Source organism: Anomaloglossus baeobatrachus, chromosome 10 (genome assembly GCF_048569485.1).
Source record: "Anomaloglossus baeobatrachus isolate aAnoBae1 chromosome 10, aAnoBae1.hap1, whole genome shotgun sequence".
NCBI classification, from domain to species: Eukaryota; Metazoa; Chordata; class Amphibia; order Anura; family Aromobatidae; genus Anomaloglossus; species Anomaloglossus baeobatrachus.
The window spans coordinates 194,998,696-195,022,797 of NC_134362.1; the positions used below are offsets into that span (position 1 = coordinate 194,998,696).

Consider the following 24,102-nt stretch of genomic DNA (forward strand, 5'->3'; position numbering starts at 1 on the left):
GGGGGTGGACCTGTCGTTGAAGCACCCTCTGTGGGGGGTGGACCTGTCGTTGAAGCGCCCTCTGTGGGGCGAAACAGTTCTGTTGTCCTTCGTGCTCCCCCCACTCACCTGTATTTTGTCTTTTTTGAGTAAGGCAACGATGAACCGACTAACTTCATTGAAAGGATATCTGACGTGGTCCTCTCTTTGCAGGGAACAAGCGCTGCCGATCATCCAGATTCAGCTGCAGAGAGAAACCTCCGAGTTCGGTAACCAGATCGATCTTCCGCACGGGAACGGCAGCAAGTCGGCGGGCGGACTGCAAAAGACTTTCTCCAAACTGACGTCGCGCTTTACCAAGAAAATGTCTTGCAGCGGCTCCGGTCACAGCGGGAGTTACTCCGTCCCCCAGACCCCCTCCAAACATGTCTTAACCACTAATCACTCAGATGAAAAGGGGAAGCCCCCCAACCACACGGACTCCAAACTGCAGAGCATGCTGAGCCTGGGGAGCTTCTCCAGGTCCATGGACGGCTCCGGCCACAACACCAACAGCCACATCGTCAATGGCTTCCTGGTGGACCGCAGAGAGGACTTGTTTAAAGGAGACGACTTAAAGGACGAGAAGGGGATGAACTTGCCCTCCGACCAGGAAATGCAGGACGTCATCGACTTCCTCTCCGGCTGTAACATGGGCAAATCCCAGCAGACGTCTCCTGTGGTGAAGAGGAGAAATTCGGCTACGTCCTCCGTAACCCCGGAGCAGAAACAAGGGACTGTAAAGCCTCTGCCGCAGCCAGTAATGCACCCCCCTCCGATGCATCCCCCCGCGCAGCCACAACCGCAGCAACAACAGGGACTGTTACAGCAACCTCTTCCGATCGCGCAGAAGCCGCAGCTGCAGTATTATCAGCACTTGTTTCAGCCCATCGGTCCGCAGCAGCCGCCGCAGCAGCAACAGTCGCCGCATCCGCCCGGGAAATGGCTAAACAGCTCCTCCCAGCAGTCGTCACAAGCCATCGGCAGCGGCTTGTCCTCCCTCAATCAGCTGAGCCAGTGGAGCAGTCAGGGGGTCTCCGATCTGAGCTCCGACCTGTACAGTATGGGGCTGGTCAGCAGCTTTATGGATAACATGATGTCCGAGATGCTGGGGCAGAAATCGCAAGGCCCTCGAAATAACACTTGGCCGAACCGTGACCAAAGTGAAGGAGTGTTCGGCATGCTCGGAGACATTCTGCCCTTCGATCCTGCAGGTGACCACTCTGCTTTTCTAAATGTGTATACATAATGTATTACTGTGTTATGTAACTCTACTGCTGTGGTCTCAGCGGGACGCTTGGCCGGAGGGTATAGGGGCCCCATCGGGATGTGTGGCCAGAGTGGGGGAACCTTTTCTGAGTGCCTGGCCGAGGGGGGGGGACCTTGTCTGGTTGCCTCGTGTTGGCGCGGCTTGCCAGAGGGAGGGGCCTCATGTTGGAACTCCTGGCCGGAGGGCATAGGGGCCACATCGGGATGCCTGGCCAGAGTGGGGGAATGTTGTCTGGGTGTATGGGGGGGGGGGGGGGCCACGTGTCGGGCGCCTGGCCAGAGGGGCATGGGGGGGGGGCACGTGTTGGGGCGCCTTGCCGGAGGGAGGGGCTTAAAGTTGGAGCACCTGGCCGGAGAGTATAGGGGTCCCATTGGGATGCTTGGCTAGAGTGGGGGAACCTTGTCTGGCCGGAGGGAGGGGCCTCATGTTGGGGTGCCTGGCCGGAGGGGCATAGGGGCCACGTGTCGGGTGACTGGCTGGAGGGGCATGGGGGGCCACGTGTCGGGGCGCCTGGCCGGAGGGGCATGGGGGGCCACGTGTCGGGGCGCCTGGCCGGAGGGGCATGGGGGGCCACGTGTCGGGGCGCCTGGCCGGAGGGGCATGGGGGGGCCACGTGTCGGGGCGCCTGGCCGGAGGGGCATGGGGGGGCCACGTGTCGGGGCGCCTGGCCATAGGGGCCTTGTGTCGTGGTTCCTGGCCGGTGGGGCAATGGGGGATCACGTGTTGGGGCGCCTGGCCAGAGGGAGGGTTAGCGAGAGCGAGGAGCCAGAAGGGTGATGGGGTATTTTGATGCCATGGACTCGTCGGGGCACCTGGCTGGAGGGGGAATGGAGGGGCTCATCGAGGCGCCTGGCTGGAGGGAGAGGTGGGGGGGTGTCTCTGAGCATGGGAGTTCGTAGATTCTCGTAGTGGTGCCTAGGCAGAGGGGGTGACTCCTCCTTGTGGCGCCCGGCTGGACCCCTGCTCTCATTAGTAGGGCTGGTGGACACCACGTCACCGGTGCCGTTCTGAGTCAGCGGTGCTGGAGGACCCAGTTATGCGGAGTCTTTCGCTTTGTGTTGCCGGACTATCGGCAGCAGGACATTATTAGAAAGTACAAGGCCTGAGGGGGCGAAGCACGAAACCGGGGTGTAATGGACACCAAGGGAAGAATCCGTCCTGCTTCGCCCCCTCAGGCCTCACTCTCGTCCATCACTTCTGCATGAGAATGTCCTTAAAGCGATATTTCCAGCTGCGTCCAGGCCATGAATGAATGGAGACATGTTTTATTACCACAGCTGAATAATGACCGATCCCAGAGAGCACTAGCTGTACCTCCAGTGTGACTATAATATGCAGTGATCCCTGCCCGTGCAGATCTGCCAGCCTCTGCTTTTATTTCTAGCTAATGGGTGGGATTTGCTCCCTGTAAACAGGGGCTTTAGCGGCTGCTGACTGGCATTGGCTCATTGTGCTGTATTCAGTGGTGGAAGACAGGGAGGCTTAAAAGCTTAGTCCTGGGGATGACACAGAGCAAACAGCTGAGCCTGGCAACCACTGACTGTCGTGTGTGCTTTTCCCATCTCTCCCTGCAGTTGGCTCGGACCCGGAGTTTGCCCGCTATGTGGCCGGGGTCAACCAAGCTATGCAACAAAAACGGCAAGCACAGCATGTCCGCCGGCCGAGCACCACACGTAGCAACTGGCCCCATCCCGACGAGTCGCACAGAACCTGGCCGTTCCCAGAATACTTCTCAGAGGGGTAAGTAGAAGGCAAATTTATGCTTCACCTCCTGCACCCGGCACGTTGTACTTTGGGGAGGGCGTGTGTAACGCGCGTTTCGCCATTCCCTTGTCTTCCAGAGACGTGATGAACAGCAGCTGGACAGGCGCTCAGGGAGACTCCGCAAGCTCCAGCGACGAGACCTCGTCTGCAAACGGAGACAGTCTATTCTCCATGTTCTCAGGGCCGGACCTCGTCGCTGCCGTCAAGCAGAGAAGGTAAGTGACGTCCGAGAGCGGCCTCCTCACCGGCGATAGCAGCGGAACGAGATCCTGCCGCGGGGATGGGTCGCACCACACCGTCCTCCATAAACCTGGGATCATTATTCTTATAACTTGTTAACCCCTTCTGTTCTGCTTTCTTTGACTAGGAAACACAGCAGTGGTGAGCAAGAAGCAAACACACTACCGTCACCACCTCTCCTCTCCACCGTGGATGATCTCAACCAGGTGAGACCCTGAAATCGCCACTTAACATGTTTAGCTCAGATGGGCATATATCAGGGGCCACCGAATCTGAATTTACTGCCTTGTCTGTGCCTGAGGTTGTTAGTCCGGGCGTCTGCGCCTGAGGTTGTTAGTCCGGGCGTCTGCGCCTGAGGTTGTTAGTCCGGGCGTCTGCGCCTGAGGTTGTTAGTCCGGGCGTCTGCGCCTGAGGTTGTTAGTCCGGGCGTCTGCGCCTGAGGTTGTTAGTCCGGGCGTCTGCGCCTGAGGTTGTTAGTCCGGGCGTCTGCGCCTGAGGTTGTTAGTCCGGGCGTCTGCGCCTGAGGTTGTTAGTCCGGGCGTCTGCGCCTGAGGTTGTTAGTCCGGGCGTCTGCACCTGAGGTTGTTAGTCCGGGCGTCGGCGCCTGAGGTTGTTAGTCCGGGCGTCGGCGCCTGAGGTTGTTAGTCTGGGCGTCTGCGCCTGAGGTTGTTAGTCTGGGCGTCTGCGCCTGAGGTTGTTAGTCCGGGCGTCTGCGCCTGAGGTTGTTAGTCCGGGCGTCTGCGCCTGAGGTTGTTAGTCCGGGCGTCTGCGCCTGAGGTTGTTAGTCCGGGCGTCGGCGGCCGAGGTTAAGGGTGCTTTGCACGCTGCGACATCGCTGTTTCGTCATGGGGGTGATCGCTGCCATAGCGAACAATATCGCTACGGCAGCGTCACACGCACATACCTGCTTAGCGACGTCGCTGGAGACATCGAACAATCTCTCCTTTAAGGGGGCGGTTCGTTCGGCGTCACTAAGCGGCCGCCCAGTAGCATAGGAGGGGCGGAGATGAGCGGCCGGAACATGCTGCCCATCTCCTTCCTTCCTCATTGCCGGTGGACGTAGGTAAGGTGAGGTACGTCGTTCCTGCAGTGTCACAGCGATGTGTAGTGCCGCAGGAACGATGAACAACCAGCCGGGGTTGTTAGTCCGGGCGTCGAACAACCAGCCGGGGTTGTTAGTCCGGGCGTCGGCGGCCGGGGTTGTTAGTCCGGGCGTCGGCGGCCGGGGTTGTTAGTCCGGGCGTCGGCGGCCGGGGTTGTTAGTCCGGGCGTCGGCGGCCGGGGTTGTTAGTCCGGGCGTCGGCGGCCGGGGTTGTTAGTCCGGGCGTCGGCGGCCGGGGTTGTTAGTCCGGGCGTCGGCGGCCGGGGTTGTTAGTCCGGGCGTCGGCGGCCGGGGTTGTTAGTCCGGGCGTCGGCGGCCGGGGTTGTTAGTCCGGGCGTCGGCGGCCGGGGTTGTTAGTCCGGGCGTGAAACTTAGAGAAGGCGTGTGTGAACGCAGTCCTCTTGCATTTGTAATTCCAAAATGTGCATGAATTATATGGCTTATTTCTGGACGAGCGTCTAATAAATACATTTTTTTTTATTTTTCTCTCACCTGTTTTTAGGAAAACAAAACCAAAACTTGGCCCCCCAAGGCCCCCTGGCAGCACTCCTCCCCCCTCACCAATACACTGCCCAATCAGAGTTCTTCTTTATACCACATGACAAATCCGGTGAGCCAGTGGAACGACACAATGCAAATGCTGCAATCGCCGGTCTGGTCCACGGCCAATGACTGCGCGCCGCCCACCGGGATCTCCTCCACCTTCGCTTACGCACAGCAGCCGTCCCAGCAGGCAAACAAGGGCTTTAAATCTTTCCAGATGAAGCACGAGCGCAGGCCTTCCTACCTGCACCAGTTCTGACCAAGCTGCTCGGCCCCCATGTCGGCTGCGTTCCTGTGTTTTTTTGTTTATTTTTTTCGGGTGTGTGTATCCGGGGGGAAGGAGGGAGGGGGATGGGTTTTGCAATCTCATAACTTGTCGTGGAAAGTTTGGGTTGTCTGGTTCTGATCCTGTGTTGTGGTTTCCACCGAATACGTGAGACGAGCAGTGTGGCTTTTCAGAAATTTAGAAGAGTTCCCCCTTTTTTATTTTTTTTATGGAAAAACATACTAACCCCCCTACCCACCTGTACCCTTATTAAAGAGCAATGCCGCCATGGAGGTGTTTACTAATGATGCACGGTAATGTGGCGAGCTGGGCCGTGAGCCCGTATGACTCTAGGCCCTGGTGGGCTGGAGATGTAAAGACCCAAATTGGATGGATGTCATATAAAAGCAGCAATTGTAAAGGTGACCCTCCTCCGCTAATGACAGGGGGGGGGTCCTCTACTTATAGGAGAAATTAAATGGACACCTCCAGTTTACCAGGGCCTAGGCTCATACAGGGTCTGCTTTTACAACCCCTGGCAAAAATTCTGGTCTCCCCTGGCTCTGAGGATGTTCATTCATTCAGTTGTTTACTTGTGTATAATAAAAGCAGATCACAGACGGCACAAAACTGAAGTCATTTCAAATGACAACTTTCTGGCTTTAAGAAACACTATAAAAATGATGAAAACATAATGTGCAGCCAGGAACGGTTACTTTTCAAGACCAAACAGGGGGGAAAAAAATTATAGAATCACTCAATTATGAGGAAAAAATTATGGAATCATGAAAAACAAACAATAGAACCCTCCTATAGTACATCACTAGTATTGTGTTGCACCACCTCTGCCTTTTCTAACAGCTTGCAGTCTCTGAGGCATGGACTTAATGAGTGAGAAACAGTCTCTTCATCAATCTGGCTCCAGCTTTCTCTGATTGCTGTTGCCAGATCAGCTTTGTAGGCTGGAGCCTTGTCATGGACCATTTTCTTCAACTTCCACCAAAGATTTTCTATTGGATTGCGATCCGGACTATTTGCAGGCCATGACGTTGACCTTAAGTCTTCATTCACGTAATATTTTCACAGTCTTTGCTCTATGGCAGGATGCATTATCATCTTGATAAATGATTTCATCATCCCCAAACATCCTTTCAATTGATGGGATAAGAAAAGTGTCAAATTTCAATGTAAATTTGGGCATTTATTGAAGATGTAATGACAGCCATCTCCCCAGTGCCTTTACCTGACATGCAGCCCCATATCATCAATGACTGTGAAAATTTACATTTTCTCTTCAGGCAGTCATCTTTGTATTGTTTAGCTTTTCTGCATATAAATCCCATTTCCTTTAGGCGGTTTCTTACAGTTCGGTCACAGACATTGACTCCAGTTTCCTCCCATTCGTTCCTCATTTGTTTTGTCATGCATTGACTGTCTTGACTGTCTGTCTTGACTGTCTGTCTTGACTGTCTGTCTTGACTGTCTGTCTTGACTGTCTGTCTTGACTGTCTGTCTTGACTGTCTTCTTCCTTGGTCTACCAGTATGGTTGCCTTTAACAACCTTCCCATGTTGTTTGTATTTGGTCCAGATTTTAGACACAGCTTATTTGATGCAGGTGTTAGTTTTGGGAATGAAAATTTACAGGCTGATTTCCATAATTTTTTCCCCTGTTTGGTCTTAAAAAGTAACCGTTACTGGCTGCACATTATGTTTTCATGATTTTTTTTAATGTTTCTTAAAGCCAGAAAGTTGCCATTTGAAATGACTTTAGTTTTTTGCCGTCTGTGATCAACTGAACATCCTCTGAGCCAGGGGAGTCCATCATTTTTGCCAGGGGTTGTATATTGCATCCCCATAGAAATGCATCCAATGTGGGTCTGTTCATCTGACGCGGTCCTGTTCCCCGTCTGTCGTGGGTTGAGGGGCTTCTTCCCTCTACGCCATCCCCCCGATGCCCCTATGAAAGCCCCGACAGAAAACCGAAGGATGAAAAAAAAAAAAGGGGGGGGAACGTTATACTTTTGCCGTTCTGTTTGCCTCTCTTCCTGGGCGTATAACCCCCTCCATCTCGTCCCAGGTTGTGTCATAAAACAACCTCACTTTTTGGCAATTTTATTATTTTTTTTTTTTTGTTATTTTTCTACTTTTTATTCATCTGGCCAAAGGCATTATGCACACAACACTCCTGACGAGAGAAGGCGACGCTGAGATAGTAAAGACTTTACAATTATTCTTTAAAAATAATAATATAGAATGAAAAATAATAAATATCTATGTGAGCTGGCTCCGACAAATATCTAACGACATAGCAGGTAGATGACAAAAAGTCTATTTTTTACAGTGAAGCATAATGTCACTTCTCAGTGCCATGACCCCCTGAGCGGAGACCCCCCAATTCGGGGTGCAGAGATTCTTCCAACCAAAGTGGCTGCAGAGATGCTTATATAAATGGTGCTTACCACGAAATCCCCACCCCCCACCTTTTCTGTACAGGCCCCACCCCTCTCCGTTATCCCCATCGATGTTACAAAAAAATATTCTTTATATATAAATATTATTATATATATATATAGTTTATATGTATTTAAATTTGTCATTTCATCTTTTGCAGAATCCCCTTATTGTTAAATCCCCCCCCCCCTTGTATTTTCTAGTACGGAAAGCATATATTAAAAAAATGGCAAAAAATTTCCAAAACTTACTGACAGTATTAATCTTATTTTTGTATATTTTTTTTTCACTAATCTGCATTAACGCGTTACCGCGAGGGAGATGGTGACGTGTTCCTCGAAGCACATTCTGAGCATTTTTGTTTTTTCTTCATTTTTTTACAAAGTTTAAAATATACCAAAAATATGTATAAAACACTAAACTATATATACACAAAAAAATGGGGTGACTAATTCCCCCCAATCGCTCCCCTCCTTATCCCCAGCCTCCTCATTCTGCACCCCCCAAACCCAGCCTCCTGATTCCTCCACCCACAAACCCCCCCCTCCTCTCCTCATACCCAGCCTCCTCATTCTCTCCCCCCCCCAAACCCAGTCTCCTCATTCCTCCTCCCCCCCAGCCAAACCCACCCTCTTTATTCCTCCTCCCCCCCCCAAACCCACCTCTTCATTCCTCCTCCCCCCCCCAAACCCACCCTCTTCATTCCTCCTCCCCCCCCCCCCAAAGCCACCCTCTCCATTCCTTCCCCCCCAACCCACCCTCTTCATTCCTTCCCCCCCCCCCCCCAAAGCCACCCTCTTCATTCCTCTTCCTCCCCCCCCAAAACCCACCCTCTTCATTCCTCCTCCTCCCCCCCAAAACCCACCCTCTTCATTCCTCCTCCTCCCCCCCAAAACCCACCCTCTTCATTCCTCCCCCACCCCCCAAAACCCACCCTCTTCATTCCTCCCCCACCCCCCCAAACCCACCCTCTTCATTCCTCCCCCCCAAACCCACCCTCTTCATTCCTCCCCTCCCCAAACCCACCCTCTTCATTCCTCCTCTCCCCTCCCCCAAACCCACCCACTTCATTCCTCCTCTCCCCTCCCCCAAACCCACCCTCTTCATTCCTCCCCCCCAAACCCACCCTCTTCATTCCTCCCCCCCAAACCCACCCTCTTCATTCCTCCCCTCCCCAAACCCACCCTCTTCATTCCTCCTCTCCCCTCCCCCAAACCCACCCACTTCATTCCTCCTCTCCCCTCCCCCAAACCCACCCACTTCATTCCTCCTCTCCCCTTCCCCCCAACCCACCCTCTTCATTCCCCCCCCCCCTCATTCCCCCAAACCCATCTTCCTTACCCCCTCCCTGTGTGTTTGTACAGGCCCCCTTTTTTTTTTTTTTTTGCCTCTTTCCAACCAAGTCTTCATCCTGTCTATGTTTACAGAGACTTGTGCTGTCTATAACCTACAGCGACGCGTTCGCTTCTGTCCATTTAACGCGTTTTTTTGTCTAACTATTTTGTACCACTCGTTTCCAAGACTGGTTCTAAACATTGAGTTGTATGAAATATTTATTTTTTTTCGCTCCCCTTATAAAGAGCACGCCCCCGAATCCCCCCCCACCCCCCTCAAACCCTCCCCCGTATTTTATCAGAATAATTATGGTCTTATTAACGGATCAGACGTATATATTTGTACCGAAAACAGACGTCTCTCAAAAAAAGTGCCAACAATTGCTCCACGGGCGACATAAGAAATATATATTTTTTTTACTTGTATTTTGAAGTCTTCTAAATTTAAACGTGGGGAAAAAAATAAAAAAAAATTTGAGACCATTTTTTTTCTTTTATATGTTGAAGCTTTGACCATGACCATGTAGGTGCTATGTTTTTTGGCTTCCAATTTTTTTTTTTTTTCCACGGACATTGGTCACCTCTAGAGAAGAAAAAAAAAAAAAGTTAAAGGGGGTGAAACCCACTCTCCCTAGGGGCACGTTGAGTCTCCGCCGAGCGAGTGTGACCCCGTTCCCTCTCCAAAAAAAACTCGCTTTTTTTTTTCTCCAGCAAAACACTCCTGAACTGGAAATGTACAGTTTGTATTTTACTTCTGAAGCTTCTGTAAGTAAAATGACTATTTGCTTTATTAAAGATACATTTAATAGTGTGACCTTTACTTTACGTCTTATTGGTGGATGCGGCTTCGTGACTGTGTATCGTGACGTCTGGAAATCGGTCCCTTCTGATGGGAGAGAATAAGGGGTGACCTGCAGGACCAGGAGAGACCACCAATGCCCCGCATTGTAAGGGGGGGGGGGGGGTGTAATCACTTCTGATGAATGACTAGGGATGATCGAATACCAAAATATCCGACTTGGCGAATACCTGACTATTCGTGAATACTCGACGCGCAATGTAAGGCCATGTGCGCACTTTGCGTTGAGGTAGTTGCAGTTATAAATGCATCCTGTGGCTGAAATTCAGTCAAATTTGGTTTTGATCACAAAAACGCTATAAGCTTGCGTTTTTACCGCGATTTACGAGTCAGATGCGTTTTGAATACAAATATACTGCTAAATAAAGTTTAAACATTCAAACATTGAAAAAAAAACTGGAAAAAATGATAAATATGATTAAAATCATTCACAAAATAGCAAATTTTATTAAAATAACTTTATGCATAAACGTTAAATTATGGATTTTCATTTTAATTGTCGGACTGTGTGTGTAAAGGGATAAAGGCAAAAACACATGCATTTATTTTGTCAAAAAAGCATGTAAAATGCTGGGATTTTGATGTAGAATGCGTTTTGAAAGTTCTGAGATTCTAATGTTAGCAAAACGCTGCAAAAATGGCAAAAACAATTGACATGCTGCTTCTTTAAACACTGAGTTTTTGCCAATTTTTCTGCAAGTAAAACGCTGCGTTTTAACAGCATTGTGCGCACAAGAAAGCCCAATTTCCCATAGACTTTGCTTGGAAATCAAAACATGCATTTTGACATTAAAATGCTGCGGAAATGCAGGAAAAACGCAAAGTGCGCACATAGCCTTAGTCTATGGGAAACACAAATAATTTTGCGTTGCTGTGACAAATTCCTTCCTTCCCTTCCCTCTTCTCACCCTCCCTTTCCCCTCTCCTCTTCCCTTTCCTCTTCTCACCCTCCCTTTCCCCTCTCCTCTTCCCTTCCCTCTCCTCACCCTCCCTTTCCCCTCTCCTCACCCTCCCTTTCCCCTCTCCTCACCCTCCCTTTCCCCTCTCCTCACCCTCCCTTTCCCCTCTCCTCTCCTCTTCCCTTTCCCCTCTCCTCTCCTCTTCCCTTTCCCCTCTCCTCTTCCCTTTCCCCTCTCCTCTCCCCTCTCCTCTCCCCTTTCCTCTCCTCTTCCCTTTCCCCTCTCCTCTCCTCTTCCCTTTCCCCTCTCCTCTCCTCTTCCCTTTCCCCTCCCCTCCTCTCTCCTCCTCTCTCCTCACCCTCCCTTTCCCCTCACCCTCCCTTTCCCCTCTCCTCACCCTCCCTTTCCCTTCCCTTTCCCCTCTCCTCACCCTCCCTTTCCCCTCCCCTCTCCTCACCCTCCCTTTCCCCTCTCCTCTTCCCTTTCCCCTCTCCTCACCCTCCCTTTCCCATCCCCTCTTCCCTTTCCCCTCTCCTCACCCTCCCTTTCCCCTCTCCTCACCCTCCCTTTCCCCTCTCCTCACCCTCCCTTTCCCCTCTCCTCACCCTCCCTTTCCCCTCTCCTCACCCTCCCTTTCCCCTCTCCTCACCCTCCCTTTCCCCTCTCCTCACCCTCCCTTTCCCCTCTCCTCTCCTCACCCTCCCTTTCCCCTTTCCCCTCTCCTCCCTTTCCCCTTTCCTCACCCTCCCTTTCCCCTCTCCTCACCCTCCCTTTCCCCTCTCCTCTTCCCTTTCCCCTCTCCTCACCCTCCCTTTCCCATCCCCTCCCTTTCCCCTCACCCTCCCTTTCCCCTCACCCTCCCTTTCCCCTCACCCTCCCTTTCCCCTCACCCTCCCTTTCCCCTCACCCTCCCTTTCCCCTCACCCTCCCTTTCCCCTCTCCTCACCCTCCCTTTCCCCTCTCCTCACCCTCCCTTTCCCCTCTCCTCCCTTTCCCCTCTCCTCACCCTCCCTTTCCCCTCTCCTCCCCTCTCCTCACCCTCCCTTTCCCCTCTCCTCCCCTCTCCTCACCCTCCCTTTCCCATCTCCTCCCCTCTCCTCACCCTCCCTTTCCCATCCCCTCCCCTCTCCTCACCCTCCCTTTCCCATCCCCTCCCCTCTCCTCACCCTCCCTTTCCCATCCCCTCCCCTCTCCTCACCCTCCCTTTCCCATCCCCTCCCCTCTCCTCACCCTCCCTTTCCCATCCCCTCCCCTCTCCTCACCCTCCCTTTCCCCTCTCCCCTTTTCCCCTCGTCGGATACCGCATAGTGGCAAATAATGACCCATGGGTCGGATAATAGGGGGAGACCATCAATGAGGGGCAGGGAGGAGGTATTCTGAATGAACGAGTCTCACCCATCTCTGGAACCATTTTTATTAAAAAGAATTAAACATAACCTAATGCAACATCTATAATACACGTGTGCAGAGATGAGGAGGCTTGACATAAATTGGTGCACTACAAGTCTCAGAGGAGATATGAAACTGCTGATCTCTAGCACCACCCTGTGGAGAAAAACTGGAACTACATCACTCTAACTGGTACAATGGAGGACAGGGTATAAATATAACTGCATGTGGATTCACGTCTGTTTTTCGGGTGATGGCGCTGTGGCATCGGCTATCGTGGCCAAATAGATGAGGTTTCGGTGCAGAACCTGCTGGTACCTGGGAAAAGAAAAGAAAATGTGAACGACCTGACAACCACTGAGCAGTCCTAATCATGTTAAATAAGGAAATCTGCAGTGAATGGAAATAGAGAAATAATCAGTGGGGGGCAGATTGTTTCTTGGTGTTTACAGTAGGAGCAGCCTTTAGTGCACACTACAGATACCATCCTGATCATAAGAGAGTATCCTAACACATCAGTCCCTGGTGGCCTTGTGCTCCCGAGCAGATATGCCCACGACCACAATATTGACTGTGTGTCAAGTTGGCTAACAGAGGAGCCGCGGATGGCGTCCGGTAGGAAACGGTTCTGCGGTTCTGATCCAGTGGCCACAGAGTACAGATGAGTTGATTTGCACCAAGTTACCCAGCAGCGTCTTTTCCCCTGCACAGGCCACAAGCCGCATCAGGGTCCGCAGCGGACAGCGCTGTATATCAGATGACTGATTGCCGGGCGCTGCGCAGATGGGAGGGCTGTATACAACTATGATCAGCCACTGCCCAATCAGAGGCCAACAGCAGATTATTGCAGTAGCAGTATACAGAGCTCGGCTTTGCAAAGTGCCCAGGAATCTGTCATCTGATATACAGCACAGGCAGCGTTCAGCAAGGGGGCCACCAGGAGCATGGGGGCTGTATGCAGCGATACTCCTGCACTATGGAATATGTGGAAGGGGCAGGGACTCCGGCACCATATACCCACCCAGCAGGGCAGCTACATAATGTCAGCTCTGATTCCAGTTGACAAGGCGATCATAAGCTCCCACCCTGTCGTCGTGACATCACAGGAAGCAGCAAAAACCCCGGAAGGAGCGGTCACATGACCGCTCTGAGCTACGGGGAGAGGGGCTGACAGCAGGGCAGGTAGGTAGTGACTATGTACTTACCTGCCCCAATGTAGCGCAATAGTGTAATGACAAGAAAAAGGCTAAATAATAATTGTATTCATTTATACAGCACTTTACATACATTGGTAACACTGTCCCCATTGGGGCTCACATTCTAGAGTCCCTATCTGTATGTTTTTGGAGTGTGGGAGGAAACCGGAGAACCTGGGGGAAACCCACGCAAACACGGGGAGAACATACAAACTCCTTTCAGATGTTGTCCTTGGTGGGATTTGAACCCAAGACCCCAGCGCTGCAAGATTGCAGTGCTAACCACTGAGCCACCCAATAAGCCGGATAACCCCTTTAAATAACACTTACTGTGAACACTCCACCGCTCGGCCCTTGTTCTGATATTCCACGATGCAGCGAATGAGTTGATCATTTTCTTCCAGCAGCTGCAGAAATAGAGACAAAATGTAAGAACGGTGCACGCAATGACCGGGATTTAAGAAACCGTGTTACGCCATCTACAGGTTGTGTCTGGTATTACAGCTCGGATTTATTAAGATAAATACTGGCGATGTGTGAATACATTTACAGCACCCTGGTCCAGTGGCCGCAACCATGTAAACAGACACCAATCTGAGGGAACCCCGGGCGCCTCCGCTGTACAAGGCAAAACAATATCCAGATAGATGGGGGTCCACAGACCACAGGACCGGAGCCCTGCAAATTTATGCACAACACAATGACCTGATCATGCTTTCTCCGGCATACTTCCGGCACTGAGAGTAAAGCAGCATATCTGCAGTTCTCAGCTCTGTAGCTGAGATCTACAGATAGTGCAGAGCGATCCGGATTGTTCATCCCCTAGGGGGACTAGTAAAATAAAAAAAGTAAAAGAAAACGTTAAAAAAAAACCCCTAAAAGTTCAAATCACCCCCCCTTTCACCCCATTGAAAATTAAAGGGTTAAAAAAATAAATATACACATATTTGGTATTGCTGCGTTCAGAAATGCCGATTTATCAAAATGTAAAATCATTCATCTGATTGGAATTTTTTTGCCGTTACGCCGTTTACCAAACGCCAAAATTAACTTTTTTTTGGTCGCCGCAAGTTTTGCGCAAAATGCAATAACAGGTGATCAAAACGTAGCATCTGCGCAAAAATGGTACCGTTAGAAACGTCAGCTCGAGACGCAAAAAAATAAGCCGTCACTGAGCCATAGATCCAGAAAAATGAGAACGCTACGTGTTTCGGAAAATGGCGCAAGGGGGAGAGGGGGCTGGGTCTGCATTCTGTTTTATACTTTAGTTGTGGACGCTGACTCTTTCCTGGTAGAGACTGAGACGTTGACGATACCAGTGATGATGTGTAATAACCCGCTGTATCCTCTGTGTACCTGCATCGCCAAATCTCCTATTCTATTATCTGTTTTATCGGCACCGCTGCTGTTCCCAGATCGAACACTCGGGGCACTATTTCTCTGTTTGTATAAAATTTAGTGTAAATTTCCCCCGAGTCGTCCTTTTCTGCGCCGTTGCGTTCGCGTAACCTGTTTACAGGAACACAACGTCGCTGGCTACTGCTTACCCCTAATGCAGAAGAGGTCGGCTTAAAAGGGGTTTTCTAGTTTTGGAAAACCTTTCGCCTCTTAACTGCAAAAGACACAACTGGACCTGGGGAGGGTGAGTAATGTCAAATCTTTGACGCTGCCCCCTGTATCTGTTGTTGTCTGCAACACTGATGTTACATTGATAACGCTGCAGCCAATCGCTAAGTTGACGGTACAAGACACTGAGGTTATTGACTGGCCACAGTGCTGACATCACATTGATAACGCTGCAGCCAATCGCTAAGTTGACGGTTACAAGACACTGAGGTTATTGACTGGCCACAGTGCTGACATCACATTGATAACGCTGCAGCCAATCGCTAAGTTGACGGTACAAGACACTGAGGTTATTGACTGGCCACAGTGCTGACATCACATTGATAACGCTGCAGCCAATCGCTAAGTTGACGGTACAAGACACTGAGGTTATTGACTGGCCACAGTGCTGACATCACATTGATAACGCTGCAGCCAATCGCTAAGTTGACGGTTACAAGACACTGAGGTTATTGACTGGCCACAGTGCTGACATCACATTGATAACGCTGCAGCCAATCGCTAAGTTGACGGTACAAGACACTGAGGTTATTGACTGGCCACAGTGCTGACATCACATTGATAACGCTGCAGCCAATCGCTAAGTTGACGGTACAAGACACTGAGGTTATTGACTGGCCACAGTGCTGACATCACATTGATAACGCTGCAGCCAATCGCTAACTTGATGGTACAAGACACAGGTTATTGACTGGCCACAGTGCTGACATCACATTGATAACGCTGCAGCCAATCGCTAAGTTGACGGTACAAGACACTGAGGTTATTGACTGGCCAGAGTGTTGACATCACATTGATAACACTACAGCCAATCACTGAGGCGACAGCACAAGATGCAGCTCACCGAATGGCCGCAGTGCTGGCATCACATCGATAATGCTGCAGCCAATCACAGACAGCGCAAAACGCAGAGCTCACTGAATGGTAGCAGCACTGGTATCACATTGAGAACACTGTTGCCAATCGCTGATGGCACAAAACGCTGAGCTTACTGACTGGCTGCAGTGTTTTCGATGTGATGTAACTGCTGAGGCCAATCGGTGAGCTGACAGCACTAGAGACTGAACTCACTGACTGGCTGCAGTGTTATCGATGTGATGTAAGTGCTGCGGCCAATCGGTGAGCTGACAGCACTAGAGACTGACTGGCTGCAGTGCGGACATCACATCAAGACCGCTGCAACCAATAACTGAGCTGACAGCACAAGACACTGAGGTCATTGACTGGCTGCAGCACTGACATCACATTGGTAACGCTGCAGCCAATCGCTGTAATGACAACACAAGACACTGAGCTCACTGATTGGCTGCAGTGCGACATCACATCAATAACACTGCAGCCAATCACTGAGCTGATGGCACAAGATGCTGAGCTCACTGACTGGCCGCAGCGCTGCAGACGCTAATTACAGGGAGCTGCAGTGGAGAGTCAGCACTGGACCTGGGGAGGGTAAAAAAAAAAAGCAAATTTTGGTTTTAAAACTGCAACCGGGGGACAGGGGCAGTTTAGAGCTAGAAAACTCCTGTTTTTAAATAATCCCCCTCCTCGTGACTGGTGATGACGTCACAGTATAACATATCCGCGCCCTATGCGGAGATACAGATATATACACTTCTCCAGCTCCGCTCTCTCACCCGCTGCACGTTATCCTCCGGGATCTGCGCTCGGCCCCGGAGCCTCTCCGGAACAAACACGAGAGACATTTTTTTTTTCACCCGGAGTCGTTCTTCGCACTTCCGGCGCACGCACAAGACGTCACGCATGCCGGCGCTTTACTGACGTCATCGCAAGGGGCGTGGCGATAACGCAATCTAGTCAGGTGATGTCTCGCTATTAAGACTTCCGGCCGCCGCGTTCTCCAGTCACAACAGAAGCGTCAGTCAGCGCTACGGGCTGAAAAAACTACAACTCCCAGCATGCACTTCCCCGCTGCCGGAAATCCCTCATTCGTCATTTGCCTTATTTTATTTTTTACTTAATTTCATGCATTTGGGTTTAAAAAAAATATAATTATTTTTGCATGTTTCATTCCGCTGCGCTGTACCCCCCCCCCCCTTTATCTCATTCCGCTGCGCTGTACCCCCCCACCCTTTATCTCATTCCGCTGCGCTGTACCCCCCCCCCCCACCCCCATTATCTCTATTTCTGACTATTGCAAAAATTTAAATTTCACTAAAATTTGTGAAAAAAAAAATAGTGTAAACCGCTGCAGGGAGGAAAGTGGGGGGAGCAAGAAACCCCCCCCCAACTGGGCAGAAAGGCGCAGATGACGAGGCTCCTGAAAACTCCAAAATGTGCCAGAAATGAGGGGGAAGACGAAAATTAATACATAAGAGACTTTGAAAAAGGCGCAAATGGGGAAAAAAATAAGGTAAAAATAAAATTAATAAATAAAAGACTTTAAAGAATGCGCCAATGGGGGGGGGGGGGGGGAATAGTAAAAGAAAAAAAAGGTAAATATAAAATTAATAAATAAGAGACTTTGAAAAAGGTGCAAATGTGTGGGGGGGAATAGTAGGAGAAAAAAAAAAAAAGGTATTTTTTTTTACCTTTTTTTTTTCTTTTACTATTCCCCCCCCCCCTTTTTGCGCCTTTTTCAAAGTCTCATATTTATTAATTTTATTTTTAAATAAGAGACTTTGAAAAAGGCGCAAATGTGGTGGTGGGGGGGGATAATAGGAGAGAAAAAAAAAGGTATTAATTTTATTTTTACTTTTTTTTTCTTTTACTATTCCCCCCCATTTGCGCCTTTTTCAAAGTCTCTTATTTATTAATTTTATTTTTAAATAAGAGACTTTGAAAAAGGCGCAAATGGGGGGGGATGGGGAATAGTAAAAGAAAAAAAAAAAGGTAAAAATAAAATTAATTAATAAATAAGAAACTTTAAAAAAGGAGCAACTGGGGGGGAATAGTAAAAGAAAAAAAAGGTTAAAATTAATAAAAGACTGAAAAAAGCACAAATTGGAAAAAAAAAACAAAAAAAAAACCCCAAATGAATAAAGCAACAAAAAAAAAAAAAGTAAAATTGCAAAAAATTCATTTTGGTTATTTAACCTTTTATTTTTACAAAATTACTTTAACCCCTTAAGAACCAGGCGTTGTTTCCTCCCCCTCTAAGAGCCATAATATTTTAATTTTATTTTTTTTCTCTCCCATCGATACAGCCATTTGACGGCTTATTTTTTGCAGGATTAGTTGCACTTTTCTATGACATAATTTATCATATGATGTAATGGTAAGAGGGGGGGGGGAAATATTCCAAACGTGGCGAAATAGCAGAAAAAAAAAAAGTGAAATTCAGCTTTTTTTTTTTAAAGAGTATTTATTTTCTCATAAAACTGACCGGGCACTATTGATTCTCCAGATCAGTACGATTACATAAACAAAAAACATACATGTTTGTTATCTAAGTGGTGAAAATAGAAATTTAACTTTTTTTGTTTTTAAAAATCTTGTTTGTATCACAACTTTCCAAGAGCTGTAATGTTTCTATTTTTGGGATATGGAGCTGTGCAGGGTCTTCTTTTTTATTATATCCCAAGCTGATGTTTCTATTGACATTATTTTCTATTTCTTTTTTTTCTATTAGGGCGGCTGAAAAACTGCAATATTGGAGTTTGGATTCTTATTTTTTTCTTGTTACGTTGTTTACAGATCAGATTAATTTATTTTATATTTTAATAGATCACACTTTTCCAAACACAGCAATACCAGATTTTTTTTTTTCTATTTCACTTGTAAAGAACCATGTAATAAATGGTGCTATAATAATGTGGTACAAGGGGGTGATTTGAACTTTTCTATATTTTTTTTTAAACTTTATTTTCTACTTTGTATTGAATGTAATAGTTCCCTTAGGGGACTTGAACCATCATTTGTGTGATTTCTCCTATATACAGAACTAGCTGTACTGCCCGGCTTCTCCAGGGTTAATAACTGCTGTTAACAAAATAGAATGTATTAACAAAAATGTATTCTGCACACAAACACCACAAAACAGATAGAAATGTAATAATGTCTGTCTCCCCCTCTGTCTATATCTCTTTCCCTGTGTCTCTTTCCCTGTGTCTCTTTCCCTGTGTCTCTTTCCCTGTGTCTCTTTCCCTGTGTCTCTTTCCCTGTGTCTCTTTCCCTGTGTCTCTTTCCCTGTGTCTCTTTCCCTGTGTCTCTTTCCCTGTGTCTGTCTCTTTGTCTGTTTCTTACCATCTGTGTCTGCCTCTTTCCCTGTCTGTGTCTGTCTCTTTCCCTGGCTACATTGTGACACGCCAACATTCCATATAAGGGCGTGGCTGCGCATTCTTCTGAAGTTCTGGCTGCACTGTGGCTCCCAGCTCCATTCGCTTTAATGGAGGCAGTTTTTTTGGTGAATAACTGTAAAGAGCGGGGTTAAAATTTCCATCGGTCTCCTATGAACGCCGGCCATGTGCTGGCTTTCACAGGATCACCGAGATGACTGCTATCGGGCTCTTCAACAGAACCCCGAGCATCTTGCGATCACATTGCGGTAGCGCCAATATGGGGGATGGAACAGCGCACCCCCCGGCTAGTGCACTTTAAATGCCACTGTCTAGAGATGCACAGCCACATTTAACCGGTTAATAGCCACAGGGAAAGTGCCACTCCACTCAGCTCTTAGGCCGGTTTCACATATTCGGTATCTTGCCGGATCCGGCACACATGTAGTACAGTTACATTCATTTACAGTGGAAGCGCGACACCATGCCGACACATGCAGTTATGTATGAAGCACACAACCCGCATGGTGTCACCCACCGCCCCTGATGAAGCTACCATAGCGACACGCGCGTCGGGCAATGTTCTCTTCTTCCATTTATTAGATAAGGAACCACCATAATAGGAACTTTCTGTGTATGGAGCAATGCACTTGTTTTTGACTATAGAATGATTCTTTCAACCTGAGCTTCCAATAACAGTTCTGTTTTTGGTCTGCCTATATCAATTGCTACAATCCTTTGGCTATTTATGGTGATTAGAATATAATATTTGCTATTTTTGGGAAGATTTGTCCTAGATTGGGTCTCATTTCTCTTTGGTGTTTAATATGTATGCACTGTGTTGTATTCTGTATGTGTTCTTAAACTTTTGATATATAAATAAAGAAGGGAATTTTGTTTACTTACCGTAAATTCCTTTTCTTCTAGCTCCAATTGGGAGACCCAGACAATTGGGTGTATAGCTATGCCTCCGGAGGCCACACAAAGTATTGCACTAAAAGTGTAAAGCCCCTCCCCTTCTGCCTATACACCCCCCCGTGCTCACGGGCTCCTCAGTTTTGGTGCAAAAGCAAGAAGGAGGAAAAAATTATAATTGGTTTAAAGTAAATTCAATCCGAAGGAATATCGGAGAACTGAAACCATTCAACATGAACAACATGTGTACACAAAAAACAGGGGCGGGTGCTGGGTCTCCCAATTGGAGCTAGAAGAAAAGGAATTTACGGTAAGTAAACAAAATTCCCTTCTTCTTTGTCGCTCCATTGGGAGACCCAGACCATTGGGACGTCCAAAAGCAGTCCCTGGGTGGTTAAATAATACCTCATAATAGAGCCGCAACCGGCTCCGTCCTACAGGTGGGCAACTGCCGCCTGAAGGACTCGCCTACCTAGGCTGGCATCTGCCGAAGCATAGGTATGCACCTGATAGTGTTTCGTGAAAGTGTGCAGGCTCGACCAGGTAGCCGCCTGACACACCTGCTGAGCCGTAGCCTGGTGCCGCAAAGCCCAGGACGCGCCCACGGCCCTGGTAGAATGGGCCTTCAGCCCTGAGGGAACCGGAAGCCCGGAGGAACGATAAGCCTCGAGAATTGGTTCCTTGATCCACCGAGCCAGGGTTGATTTGGAAGCTTGTATCCCTTTACGCTGGCCAGCGACAAGGACAAAGAGTGCATCCGAGCGGCGCAGGGGCGCCGTACGAGAAATGTAGAATCTGAGTGCTCTCACCAGATCTAACAAGTGCAAATCCTTTTCACATTGGTGAACTGGATGAGGACAAAAAGAGGGTAAGGAGATATCCTGATTGAGATGAAAGGGGGATACCACCTTAGGGAGAAATTCCGGAACCGGACGCAGAAGCACCTTGTCCTGGTGAAACACCAGGAAGGGGGCTTTGCATGACAGTGCAGCTAGCTCAGACACTCTCCGAAGTGAAGTGACTGCTACTAGGAAAACCACTTTCTGCGAAAGGCGTGAGAGAGAGATATCCCTCATTGGCTCGAACGGTGGTTTCTGAAGAGCCATCAGCACCCTGTTCAGATCCCAGGGTTCTAACGGACGCTTGTAAGGAGGTACGATGTGACAAACCCCCTGCAGGAACGTGCGTACCTGTGGAAGTCTGGCTAGGCGCTTCTGAAAAAAGACAGAGAGCGCAGAGACTTGTCCCTTAAGGGAGCCTAGTGACAAACCCTTTTCTAATCCGGATTGAAGGAAGGACAGAAAAGTGGGCAAGGTAAACGGCCAGGGAGAAACACCCTGAGCAGAGCACCACGACAGGAATATTTTCCACGTCCTGTGGTAGATCTTGGCGGACATTGGTTTCCTAGCCTGTCTCATGGTGGCAATGACCTCTTGAGATAATCCTGAAGACGCTAGGATCCAGGACTCAATGGCCACACAGTCAGGTTGAGGGCCGCAGAATTCAGATGGAAAAACGGCCCTTGAGACAGCAAGTCTGGCCGGTCTGGTAGTGCCCACGGTTGGCCGACCGTGAGATGCCACAGATCCGGGTACCACGACCTCCTCGGCCAGTCTGGAGCGACGAGGATGGCGCGGCGGCAGTCGGCCCTGATCTTGCGTAACACTCTGGGCAACAGTGCCAGAGGAGGAAACACATAAGGGAGTTGAAACTGCGACCAATCCTGAACTAAGGCGTCTGCCGCCAGAGCTCTGTGATCTTGAGACCGTGCCATGAACGTCGGGACCTTGTTGTTGTGCCGGGACGCCATTAGGTCGACGTCCGGCATGCCCCAGCGGCAACAGATCTCCTGAAACACGTCCGGGTGAAGGGACCATTCCCCTGCGTCCATGCCCTGGCGACTGAGAAAGTCTGCTTCCCAGTTTTCTACGCCCGGGATGTGAACTGCGGATATGGTGGAGGCTGTGGCTTCCACCCACAGCAGAATCCGCCGAACTTCCTGGAAGGCTTGCCGACTGCGTGTCCCGCCTTGGTGGTTGATGTATGCCACCGCTGTGGAGTTGTCTGACTGAATTCGGATCTGTTTGCCTTCCAGCCACGGCTGGAACGCCTTTAAGGCTAGATACACTGCCCTTATCTCCAGAACATTGATCTGAAGGGAGGACTCTGTCTGAGTCCAAGTCCCCTGAGCCCTGTGGTGGAGAAAGACCGCTCCCCACCCTGACAGGCTCGCGTCCGTCGTGACCACAGCCCAGGATGGGGGCAGGAAGGATTTCCCCTTCGACAGAGAAGTGGGAAGAAGCCACCACTGAAGGGAAGCTTTGGCTGCCCGAGAAAGGGAGACGTTCCTGTCGAGGGACGTCGACTTCCTGTCCCATTTGCGGAGAATGTCCCATTGAAGTGGGCGCAGATGAAACTGCGCAAAAGGAACTGCCTCCATTGCTGCCACCACCTTCCCTAGGAAGTGCATGAGGCGCCTCAAGGGGTGTGACTGACCATGAAGGAGAGATTGCACCCCTGTCTGTAGTGAACGCTGTTTGTTCAGCGGAAGCTTCACTATCGCTGAGAGAGTATGAAACTCCATGCCAAGATATGTCAGTGATTGGGCCGGTGTCAGATTTGACTTTGGAAAATTGATGATCCACCCGAAACTCTGGAGAGTCTCCAGAGCAATGTTCAGGCTGTGTTGGCATGCCCCTTGAGAGGGTGCCTTGACAAGTAGATCGTCTAAGTAAGGGATCACCGAGTGTCCCTGAGAGTGTAGGATTGCCACCACTGTTGACATGACCTTTGTGAAGACCCGTGGGGCTGTTGCCAGGCCAAAAGGTAGTGCCACGAACTGAAGGTGTTCGTCCCCTATGGCGAAGCGCAGGAAGCGCTGATGCTCTGGCGCAATCGGGACGTGGAGATAAGCATCTTTGATGTCTATTGATGCCAGGAAATCTCCTTGGGACATTGAGGCGATGACGGAGCGGAGTGATTCCATCCGGAACCGCCTGGTTTTCACATGCTTGTTGAGCAGCTTTAGGTCCAGAACGGGACGGAAGGATCCGTCCTTTTTTGGCACCACGAACAAGTTGGAGTAAAAACCGTGACCCCGTTGCTGAAGAGGAACCGGGATCACCACTCCTTCCGCCTTCAGGGTGCCTACCGCCTGCATAAGAGCCTCGGCTCTGTCGGGGGGGTGGAGATGTTCTGAAGAAACGAGTAGGAGGACGAGAGTTGAACTCTATCCTGTAACCGTGAGATAGAATGTCTCTCACCCATCGGTCTTTTACTTGTGGCAGCCAGGTGTCGCAAAAGCGGGCGAGCCTGCCACCGACCGAGGATGCGGTGTGAGGAGGCCGAAAGTCATGATGAGGCCGCTTTGGGAGCGGTTCCTCCGGCGGTATTTTTAGGACGTGACTTAGACCGCCATGCATCGGAGTTCCTCTGATCTTTCTGAGGCCTTTTGGACGAGGAAAATTGAGATCTGCCCGCGGACCGAAAGGACCGAAACCTGGATTGTACCTTCCGTTGTTGAGGTCTGTTTGGTTTAGACTGGGGTAAGGATGAGTCCTTTCCCTTGGATTGTTTAATGATTTCATCCAATCGTTCACCAAACAAGCGGTCGCCAGCCAATGGCAAACCGGTTAAGAACTTTTTGGAAGCAGAGTCTGCCTTCCATTCACGTAGCCACATGGCCCTGCGGAGTACCACCGAATTGGCGGATGCTACCGCCGTACGGCTCACCGAGTCCAGGATAGCATTAATGGCGTAGGACGCAAACGCCGACGCCTGATTGGTTAAGGACACCACTTGCGGGGCAGATGTACGTGTTACTGCATGAATCTGCGCCTGACAAGCTGAAATAGCTTGGAGTGCCCATACGGTAGCGAATGCTGGAGCAAAAGACGCGCCTATAGCTTCATAGATGGATTTCAACCATAGTTCCATCTGTCTGTCAGTGGCATCTTTGAGTGAAGCCCCGTCTTCCACTGCAACTATGGATCTAG

General features: G+C 49.7%; 2 protein-coding genes across 2 annotated transcripts in view; one reads left to right on the top strand and one right to left on the bottom strand.

Annotated features, from left to right (window-relative positions):
* The window catches only part of GARRE1 (granule associated Rac and RHOG effector 1), a 64,026-nt gene extending 57,088 nt beyond the window's left edge, over window positions 1–6,938 (top strand). Inside the window, exons 10-14 of the mRNA XM_075326095.1 lie at window positions 193–1,232; window positions 2,863–3,028; window positions 3,130–3,267; window positions 3,420–3,498; window positions 4,897–6,938. Coding sequence (XP_075182210.1) covers window positions 193–1,232; window positions 2,863–3,028; window positions 3,130–3,267; window positions 3,420–3,498; window positions 4,897–5,196 — 1,723 coding nt within the window. The 3' untranslated portion in view covers window positions 5,197–6,938. The remainder of the gene's footprint in view (window positions 1–192; window positions 1,233–2,862; window positions 3,029–3,129; window positions 3,268–3,419; window positions 3,499–4,896) is intronic.
* A 5,208-nt stretch (window positions 6,939–12,146) lies between these two features.
* SS18L2 (SS18 like 2) lies at window positions 12,147–16,726 on the bottom strand. The gene is made up of 3 exons (XM_075325184.1): window positions 16,592–16,726; window positions 13,662–13,738; window positions 12,147–12,453 (listed from the first exon to the last, which is right to left on the bottom strand). The coding sequence occupies exons 1-3, from the start codon at window positions 16,718–16,720 to the stop codon at window positions 12,369–12,371; spliced, it is 291 nt and encodes a 96-aa protein (XP_075181299.1). The 5' UTR covers window positions 16,721–16,726; the 3' UTR covers window positions 12,147–12,368.
* Window positions 16,727–24,102: the final 7,376 nt, after the last annotated feature.

Bases quoted from the DNA above. Each gene is read 5' to 3' on its own strand.
- SS18L2 (XM_075325184.1), bottom strand. From the start codon at position 16,720: ATGCGTGACGTCTTGTGCGTGCGCCGGAAGTGCGAAGAACGACTCCGG. The intron at 13,739-16,591 runs GTGAGAGAGCGG...CTATTTCTGCAG, and splicing joins CGGAGGATAACGTGCAGCGG to CTGCTGGAAGAAAATGATCA. The intron at 12,454-13,661 runs GTAAGTGTTATT...TTCTTTTCCCAG, and splicing joins CGAGCGGTGGAGTGTTCACA to GTACCAGCAGGTTCTGCACC.